At 49.6% G+C, this 10349-nt stretch overlaps 1 protein-coding gene across 1 annotated transcript in view; it reads left to right on the top strand.

Moving 5' to 3' along the window:
* Window positions 1-467: 467 nt before the first annotated feature.
* Window positions 468-10349, top strand: part of RIN3 (Ras and Rab interactor 3) — a gene marked incomplete at its 5' end in the record, with an annotated part of 127042 nt that continues 117160 nt past the window's right edge. The window contains 2 exons of the mRNA XM_080683757.1: window positions 468-485; window positions 4123-4233. Of these exons, the coding sequence (XP_080539883.1) occupies window positions 468-485; window positions 4123-4233 (129 nt within the window). The remainder of the gene's footprint in view (window positions 486-4122; window positions 4234-10349) is intronic.

The raw sequence follows: 10349 nt of genomic DNA, 5'->3' as shown, positions 1-10349 counted from the left end.
CATTTCTAGCACGTTCCCAGGTGATTTGAATGCTCCTGGTTTACACTGAGGGGTGAGGAGATCAGTCCTACTCAGAGTGTGCCCTGGGCACCTGCACAGGCGCACAGACATCAGTCTGCACCAGGACGAGCAGAGAAACTGAGAGAATAGAAATACAGCAACACGATGAGTAATTTTATGCCGGAATCTTTTCATTGCATTTTTCTAGTCATTTTTATTATACTTATAAAAACATCAGTCCACAGTGAATTAGAATGTTTTAAATATTTGGAAAACATCTTTCCCACGGGTTCTACTTTAGATGAGTAAGTCAGAAACCCCTTTCATTTAACTCTTTCCTGTTTAAGCCAATCCGCAATGTGTGAAGACTTTGTCTTGGTAATTCTGGTCCTAAAGCTTTTTGGGTCCTAAAGCCACGAGGTCTTGGTTCTGAGCATATCAGTCCATCAGGCGCCTCCTGGCTCACCATGTCGGTGACTAACACAGTGGGTATTGTCCCCATTTCACAGGTGGGGAAAATGAGGCACAGAGAGCATATGTGCTGGGTGCAGGGTGCCTCAGTTATTCACTGTGAGAGCCAGCTTTAGAACCCAGGTCTCCTTCCATTTCCCTGGGGCTGCCCAGACCAGACAAAAGAGCAGGTGTGGGACACCCCACGCCAAGGCCAGCTTCATGGGCACACTACCGATGTAGTCCCAGAGCCCATGCTTAGAGGGTCCCACACTTAGAAGGGTCCCGTTCTTGGCTTAATGCTCTGCAGAAGCTGTCTTGAAATTTGCATCCTTTTTGAGCAAGATGTTGCCCATGTTCATTTTGCATGGGGTCCTGCACATCACGTAGCCAGCCCTGCCCTAGGCCAAGATCCCTGTGAGGACCACCCATGCAGGGTCAGCATCTGAGGCTTCTGTGGACGAGACTCCCAGGGCAGGAGGGAGATCACACCTTCCTTTCTGATCCTCAACATCACCTTGGTCAAGGCAGGATTAATTATGGCCCGTTGAGTTGGATTCAAACTTCCCAAAACATTTCTTTGGGCACTCCTGTCACGGAAAAGGCACAGGATGGAAGGCACTGAAGCACCCATGGAGCTGGGCATATGGTCTACTCTTATAAAAACCAAGGGACAACAGTAAGTAAAGAAGGGAAACTGACATTTGTCACCAGCCTTTCTATTCAACAGACGCTGTTAGCCACCTTCTCCATCACCTCCAGCAGTGAGGGCAATGTGCCTCCACCCATCTTCCAGAAGAGGAAACGTGGGCCCAGAGAGGCTGAGGAACTTGCCCAAGGTCACACAGTGGACAAGAGTGGGGCTGAGATGGGTACTGCGCTTTGTGGTTCTGAAGCAGCCAGAGCGGCCCGCCCCCAGGCACCCAGCCACCCTCACAGGCTCGTTAAGGAAGTGAGTCCACATTTGGGAATGTTCTTACCTGAGGTCCCAGGAGCCCCCTGCTGAGGGCACACCTGTCTTTGGACCCTTCACTGAGATGACCTCAGAAGCCCAGGCTGGGACTGTGGCTAAGGCCAGTGTGGGATCAGACTTCCTCACACTGACCGACCTGGTCCCACCCAGGCTTTCTCACACAGAAGGCTTGAGGACACCACACTTGATTTTTAGAGGAAGTAAATGTCCCTGAAAGGGAGAAGTGAGAGAAATAAATCACGGCCTCACCCGTAAGTAGTTATGGACTCTTCTCCGCCAAGCACACTCTACAAAAAAAAAAAAAAAGTATAAGATACAGTCCTTGCCCTCAAGACAAAAGACAAATGAAGAGGATTAGCAATTACCTCTCAATGGTGGCCACTGGCAACCCAGTCTCTTTATTGCTGCTGTCTTCCCCAGCATATAGCTTCTGCCTCATGGCCCGAAAAGGCTGCCTGCCTTCCTCTTGACTGCAGTCTCATGAGATCTTAAGTCAGACCCAACCAGTGAAGCTGCTCCCGAATTTCTGACCCATAGAAACTGTGTAAGAGAAAAAACAAAAATGCTTATTGTTGTTTAAAGCTATAAAATTCTAGGGTAATTTGTTGTACATCAATGGATAACTAGTACATTATGTATACAGTGTCAGCCGGTTAGCCCATTTGTTCAACTGTCCTAAACCCCAAACTTGGACACACACGATGAATCAGACATGATGAAAGATTGCCCACTAGAACATGAGGAGTTCCTGGGGGGGGGGGGGGTGGTGGAGCAAAATCATGGGGTATGTGTCCTTGCCCTTGGAGCCCTTTCTGACCATCACGCACAGTAGGGTCACATGCCTGGCACATAGTGGGAACTCTGCTTCCCAGAGAACAGCTTCAACCTCCTGGCTTGCCTTCCGGTAGATGAGCCAACTTGGAGATGATGAGCTGCTAATGCTCAATTACCTGGCCTCTTGTCAAAAATGTGGATTTGTTTCCCAGAGGTCACTGTTTCAAAGTCTCTTTCCATTCTCTCACTCCAAGTGCTGCCAAGAGAAAGGACGTGATAACCAGGCAAGTGAGTCTTTCCTGGGCCAGCTGCCTGCCCCCTGCCTGCAGCCAGCGTTAAGGGCTGAGTCCTTCACCACCCACCAAGGGCTCCCTCCTCCGTTAGGCCTCCTGGACCATCCTTCCTTGGGGTGGGGGGAAGAAAGAAAATGATCTTCTTGAAAATGACTCTATCGTGCCGAATCTTTATGTCAGAGCATTTGAATTTTACCTATAACTCATGACCTTGTTTTCTTAAATTATAAAATGTGCACTACTCTACTATATAGTCCACATAGCCAATTAATTCTCACTGGGGGCTTTCACAGACTTTTGCAAAACATTTGTATCTCTAACAAACCTCTGGTTGCAACTGAGGAGCAATAAGAATATTGTAGATGAACATATTTTTGTTGACACTAATGGGTGCCACCAATGTGAAACAATCAAGATGTAAGTCAACACTTGACTCATTCATGGATGACATGAATGACTTCTCTGAATAACCAGACAGTAGCCTTTGAAAACGGGAAGAATATTTGCTTTATCTTTTGTGCTTTTTTGTAGCATAATGACTAGAGCTATGACATGCTTTTAAAAACAGCTTTTTTTGAAGTATAATTGATATACAATAATTGCACATGTTTAAAGTTCACAATCTGATTAGTCTTGATATATAGGTAAATGTCCATGAAACCACCACCACAATCAAGATAATGACTATATCAGTCAACCCCACACCTTTCCTCATGTATGGCCTTGTTTTTCTGGTCATTTCTGTACAGTTGTAGTGGACCCTGTTGGTTATCTACCTGACACCCATTCTCTTCTTCCTTCCCAACAGAACCCTAATTTTGATGAGGTCTCATCCTCTCCCCAACATGATCAGAAAAGGTCACCTCCACACCCAGGACCCCGTGTGGGTCCTAATTAACCTAAGCCCATCGGTGCATGATATTCTCCTGGTGACTGGGCCAGGCATGTGACCTCAGGAGGCCAACCACTCTGCATGGACTTCTGTTCCAGGCGTAGGAGGGAGGCTTTCCCCCTTTTCTTGTAGGACGGACCCCAGAGACCATGATTCCAGCGGGCACTGGAAGTTGTCTTGGAACCGTAGAAGAACTCTCCTGAGGATGAGGAGGTCAGAGCAGAGAGAGGGACCAACCTGAGTGATGGATGGCAGTTGAGCCCTGATGGTTTTGCACCTGGGCCTGCAGCTTCTAAGGTGGCTCCCAGTGAACCCTGCCTCCTAATTTCCACACCTTTGTTTAATCCCTTCCTCTTGAGTGTAGGCAGGATCTGTGACTTGCTTCTGACAGAATAGGGCAAGGGCGATGGGATGTCACTTCTAGGACTAGGACCTAGTGGTCGGCAAACCGCGGCCCGCGAGCCACATGCGGCTCTTTGGCCCCTTGAGTGTGGCTCGGCGTTAGAACCACTTCTTCAAAATAGACTCGCCCAGGCCGAAAACCGACTTCTGCACATGGGCCATGAAGTTTCAATCGCACTGTACATGCGCGCCCCGCACGTGGTATTTTGTGGAAGAGCCATACTCAAGGAGCCAAAGAGCCACATGTAGCTCGCGAGCTGCGGTTTGCCGACCACTGCATTAGGTTATATAAGGTTGTGACTTCCATCTTGCTAGTGGACTCTCTATTGCCTTCTCAGCTTGCACACTTTGATGAAGCAGTGGCCACGTTGGAGATTTCCACACGGCCAGGCATTGACGATGACCTCCAGCCCACAGCTGGCAAGGAACTGAATCCTACCAACCACCATGTGAGTCTGGAAACAGATCCTTCCCTAGCTAAGTTTTCAGATACAACCCTATCGCTGGCCAACAACTTGCCTGCAGCCTAGGAGAGACCCCGAAGCAGAGGCAACCATCTAAATCAGGGGTCCTCAAACTTTTTAAACAGGGGCCAGTTCACTGTCCCTCAGACCGTTGGAGGGCCGGACTATAGTTTAAAAAAAAAAAAACTATGAACAAATTCCTATGCGCACTTAGGGCCCGGGATGAGTCGGCTGCTAAGCAGGACAGGCAGCGGCACCCGGTGGGCCGGATAAATGTCCTCGGTGGGCCACATGTGGCCCGCGGGCCGTAGTTTGAGGACGACTGATAAATTGTGCCAAGACTCCCAATTTCCAGAGACTGTGAGATAATAAATGTATTGTCTTAAGACACTAAGTTTCAGGGTAATTTGTTACACAGCAATAGCTAACTGAAGCGCTGGTTTTTGAGTTATAGAAGACAATCCAGTTCCTTTGTACTCAATCCACCTAGAGTCTGGGTTTTCTGTCACCTAAATCCAAGAGCATCTTCCGATGGTAAGGCTCATCCCACCATGACCTCCCAGGGCCTCACTGGTGTCATCACCTAGTAGACAATGAATGAATTGAGGGCATTCTTGACCCTAATTTTAGCCCATCTTCTGATGGCACAAAGTCAGCACAATACTCACAGTGGAACAGAACTCAGAAATGGAAAAGCCTTTCTCTTTGTTTCCAACTTGTTCTCATTTAGCCGACGAGTGCTTATTAAGTGCCTGCTGTTTGCAAAGCCCTCCACTGGATATTGGCAGGGGTGGGGGCGGGGAGAGGAAAAATTAAAAGGACGGTGTATTCCCTGCTCCCAAAGAGCCTGCACTCATAAGGATAATTGAAGCGTGAGACCCGTGTAGTGTCTGAAATACGTGACAAGTGCAGGTTAAGAGGGCACTTCAGTTGGGAGCAGACAAGCGTCAGGGACAGGCCTTTGAGTCAGATGAACCGATGCAGCTGGTGGTCTGGGCAGGACCGAGGTTCCCTGAGAAAGATCCTGGAAGCCTCCAGTTTCTGCCGCAGGGATGGGTGGGGCTGGTCGAGGGGAAGTGGGACACCAGGCAAGAAATTCACTGATAATCCAGATGTGGGGGGGGGGTGCTTTGAAAGCTTTTTGGGGTGTCTCCTCAGTTCATGAGCACTCTCTGAGATTGCCAGCCGGTGCAGATGCTTTGTTCCCTGCTGACCCCTGAGAATACTGGTTGATTTTACAATAAGAAAGCGCCCCCCTCTCCCCTCTTCTTAAGGATTTCTCCAAAGTAACAGGGAGAAATCTTCAAAACCGTGTGGGGGCTTAGTGGGGGTCAGAGAAGAGGGAAAACATCACAGAAAGAACTGGGTTTGGTACCTACTTTTGCAAAACAAAATACGGCATACAGCAACCATTTTATTCTAGTTCACAATTTTACCAGTCAGGAGTTCAGGCAGGGCCTGTCCGGGGTTCGCCCGTTCCATGTGACAGAGGCAGATGTCACTGCATTTTTAACTAGCAAAATGCATGTTTAACTAGCAAATGGGCTGGTCCTGAGTAGGGTTTGAGCCCGATTTGTCTGACTCCACAGCTTTGCCTTCCTGTGGCCCCCGCACCACCCGCCCCCCCTCCCCCCGCCCCGCAGCCTTTCTCTCATCCCAGGAGTCTGACCCATAGGGACTCCACACCCATAGGGACTGACCAATGGGCTCCCAAACTTTCTGCTTCCAGCTGGCTTTGTGATTGGCGTGGGGAAGGGAGGTGGGGGGGAGAGGGACTGCAAGAGATTGGAGGGAGGGAGGAGACCAGAGTATTTATTTTCCTGGTCACCTCCCTCAAGATCACCGTGACTGGCTGTGTCCCTTGATGCAGCTCCCTGCCCGGCTCCTCTCCCCTGATGGCCTTTCCACAGGACAGGACTCTGGGTCTGGGTCTGGTAACCTCCCCTTGCTTCATCTGTGGGCAGATCCGAGGTTTAACAGCACCCTGCCTTGTACTTCCCTACCTACACATTTATTAAATGCTCCTCACGTTTTCCTAATCAGAGGTGCCATTTGTTTCTGTGAGATCTGACTGGAGCAATGGGGGGCTCGGGCATAGGACAAATAACAGCTAATCCTTATTGAGCACTTACTATATGCCAGGCTCTGTCCTGAACGCCTCACCTTCATGAGCTCACGCAGCACTCAGCAACCCTGTGAGGTAGGCACTGTGACTATCCCATCTCACAGCTGAGGACACTGAGCACAGAGAGGTGTGGCAGCTTGCCTAAGGTTACGCGGCCACGAAGTGATGGAGTTGGGATTCGAACCCTGGCAGCCTGACTCGAGCCCCTGCTCTCACCAGCTGCTCTCTGTAGTAGGGCAACTTCTGTCGAAAGAACACGCCCTGTTTCCTCAAAGGGTCTTATCCAACTCAGAGCAGGTTCTGGGAGGATTGGAAAAGGGAGCCGGTGCTGTGTGACGTTTTTCTTCACTAATTGCCCCCAGAAATGCCAGTGAAACTGAGAGTTGACCTCCTAAAAGTGAGGTTTCTCTGAAAATTCCCACACTCCTCCTCAGGACTGAGTCTATTTGCCCTCACCTGTGTGGAGGGAGGACGAGGCTGAGGAGCTGGTGGAGGGGAGAATCACCCCACGAGGACCCCAGAGATACGAACCAGCCTCCTATGCTTTGAGACAATAAGTTGAAGGGTTTACTCTTCTTTCCTATGGTCCCGCTCCAATCAGACATCCTCTGGACCCACCAAGGAATGGAATATGGAGGGAGGGGCTGCAATCCTGGAGCCAGGAGCCTTGGGTGGCAACTAACAGAAACCTGACTGAGATTGTGTTTGAGTTTTTTGAAAAAAGAAAGAAAAGAAAAAGGGTTGTATTGGTTCTGGTAACTAAGATGTCTAATGGTGCAGCCAGCTTAAAGCATATCAGAATCTCGGCCTCAAAGGATGTCAGCAGGGCACAGTCTCTCTCTGCATTGCTTTCCTCCATCTTGGCTTTCTTCTTGAGGACAGTTTTACCACATGGTGGCCCAGGTGGCTGTGGGCTGCCCCACGTTTATACCCTCCCAGCTTAAGGCCAAAGTGGAGGAGGGGGAAGACTGCTGGCCTTCCCTGACAGTGTCAACAAAAAGTCTGGGGAAGGATCTGATTGGCCCAACTTGGATCACATGCTCACCCAGGAACCAATCACTGTGCCTGGTTAAGTGTAAAAGCTCTGATTGGCCAGACTAGAATCTTGTTCTCCCTCTAAAATGGGAGGAGTGGGTTATGTCTCCAGCTGAACCCAATGGGGAGGAACGGCTCATGAAAGGGAAACCAGGTACCAAAAAAAGGTGAGGATAGGGGGAAGGAGCTTGCAGGCCCCGACAGCAGCAAACGTTTACTTCTCAGAGAAGCAGCAGTCCTCAGACCCATGTCCAGGGAGAGAAGGGAGGGGTCTGAGGACTCGGGAGGGAAAAGGGGATCCAGGAATGGGGCTGAGGGCAAGCTTAGCAGAGGCCACAACGAAGAGGGGCTGCTCAGGTTTCTGGAATCTCGGCCACCTCCTCATTGGTCGGTTACAATGTGGGGAAGGAAGAATCTTCCCTCTGCTCTCCTTGGTTCTCCAGGCAGGTCTAATAATTAAATCCACATGAAGCAGATTAACAAGAGAAAATTGCCCAATTTCTTTTCATAGGGAACCCCACCTACATGAGAGTCAGAGACCCCACATACATGAGAGGTTGAAAGTCAGCAAAGTAAATGACCTAAAGAGGGGAAGGTCCTTGCATGATGATAAGAAGAGCAGATGTTCGGTAATTAGATGTTTGCCTTGCCTTAAAAATAGGTCAAAAAAGTTCTCTCTGATAATCATTTATTATGAGCAAGGCCTCTAATTTAAGTTCTTCTTGGTAGTTTTTTTTGGGGGGAGGATGGGAGGGGCTAGAATAAGTTTCTCGTGAGCTCTCATAATAACCTGCATACTACAGAGACACATCTTGGGGTGACTCATTCTGAACCCCTACACTAGCAACAGGGTCAGGGTGGGGCTTCGTCTGGTGTCCTCACCTGAGGAACTCCATCTTCACGGAGCAGGCGAGCGGTGGGCCTGTGGAGGCCTCTGTGGGCACAAGGCGAGAGCCTCGGGGCTGGCCCCGTGGAACCCAGGCTTTAAGGGGCTTGTCCTGGGTTTCTCAGGAATGGCACAGGGAGCTGAAGGAAACCTCTTTGGGGGGAAGATGTGGAAAAGTGGGATTACTGACAGCTCCCATCAGCCTAGAAGGGCCTGAGGGACTGTTCTAGATGCTATAGTTGGATAGATCTTGTCCCTGGGGCCCAGGGAGGCGTGGGAGTGGTCGATGGGCTTGTTTGAGCAATAGCAAAGGACTACTAACGGCACCCTGGGCTGGGTGCCTTCTTGCCACCCCACTTGTACTTGTGACTTGTACAAGCTGCGGCACTAGGAAGTGACTTGTCCCAGGCTACCCAGCTGGAAGGCCTGGGGTTAGATTTAAATACAAGTTTGTGATCGAAGCCTGTGTTTTCAATCAGAGAGCTGCAGTCCTGTCCAGGGAGACATGGAGAAGATGTTCCCACCCAGTGAGGAGAGCGTTTCGCCTCCAGAGGAGAGGATAGGTCAGTGGGTCCTGGTCATGAACTAATGGGGGCTGGGTGGGAATCTGAGCAGAGGAGGAAGTGGAGTGGCTGGAGCAGTCAGGGTGGCCTCCAGGAGGCTGTATTTTTTTAAAATAATAGTTTAAGATATAATTCACATAACATACAATTCACCCACTTAAAGTGCACAATTCAATCTTTTCAGTGCAGCCTTTGGGGCCGAGATTCTGATATGTTTGTATCCCCGAGTCGCTCGGATACAAAGTTATGCAACCATCACCACAATCAACGTTAGAACATTTTCTCCCCAGAAAGAAACCCTGTAACCATTAGCAGCCAACCCCCATCCTCCCTTCTTCTCCAGCCTCTGGCAACCACCAATGGACTGTCTCTACGGATTTGTCTGTTCTGAACATTTCATGTAAATAGTACCCTACAATATGTGGTTCTCTGTGACTGGCTTCTTTCCCTTAGCGTAATGTTTTCCCGGTTCACCCATGTTGTAGCATGTATCATATGTCAAACCTTTTTATGGCCTAATGATATTCCATTGGATGGGCATGTCAGCAGCGGAAAAACAGCGCTGTGTGTTAGACCAGTGGAGTCACACCGGACCTGGGTTCAACAACCTGGGTACTTGAGTTCTGGCTAAGAAAGAATTCAGAGCCAAGACTCAAACTATAAGAGAAAGTTTATTTAGAAAGTCACAGAGGTAGAGGAAGTGAGCCATAGAAGAAATGGGCTCAGGAAACAAGTTATAGAGGCAAAAAATGGGCCCTTGGAGCTTAGGAGAAAGAGAAGCAAGAAAAATGCACCCAGGGGGAGGGGGTGAGGAAGGGCACAGGCATGCTCCATAGAGAGCCTTGGCAGGGTCCTTGCCCTGAGGTCTCAGGGGAGAATCTCAATAGAATAGTCATCAGCTTTCCAGCTGTGCCCTTTCAGGGTTGAGGTCTCACTAACCGGTCGGCCCCCGGGCAGGAGGTCATTAGTCATTGCAGCTGGTCCTGATGTCAGCCATGGCATCTCCCACCTGGTTTTGCTGCTTTTCTGGGCCTGGAGCTGAAGCACACCTGAGGCCTACATGTCATCTTCAAGGTTAATGCGTTAGGGAGTGGTGGTTTGAGGGCTTGGAGTTTTGCCCATTGCTAGGCACCCAGGGCTATCCGCCCTGTTGACCCTCTGCACCTGGCCTATCGGCCCTAGGCTGCTCAGGCCTGTCTAACTGCCTACTACAGATAGGCCACATCTTGTCCATCAGTTCATTCACTGATGGACATCGGGTTTGTTTCCATTTGGAGGCTGTTATGAATAACACTGCTGTGGACACTCATGTACACGTTTTTGTGTGAACATATATTTTCATTTCTTTTTTCTTTTTTTTTTTTTTACAGAGAGGAAGGGAGAGGGATAGAGAGTTAGAAACATCGATGAGAGAGAAACATCGATCAGCTGCCTCCTGCACACCCCCCACTGGGGATGTGCCTGCAACCAAGGTACATGCCCTTGACCGGAA

The sequence above is a fragment of the Plecotus auritus genome (assembly GCF_963455305.1).
Source record: "Plecotus auritus genome assembly, chromosome: 1".
Classification (NCBI taxonomy): Eukaryota; Metazoa; Chordata; class Mammalia; order Chiroptera; family Vespertilionidae; genus Plecotus; species Plecotus auritus.
Note: the sequence above shows the minus strand (reverse complement) of the source record. Positions and strands in the feature narration are given on the sequence as shown.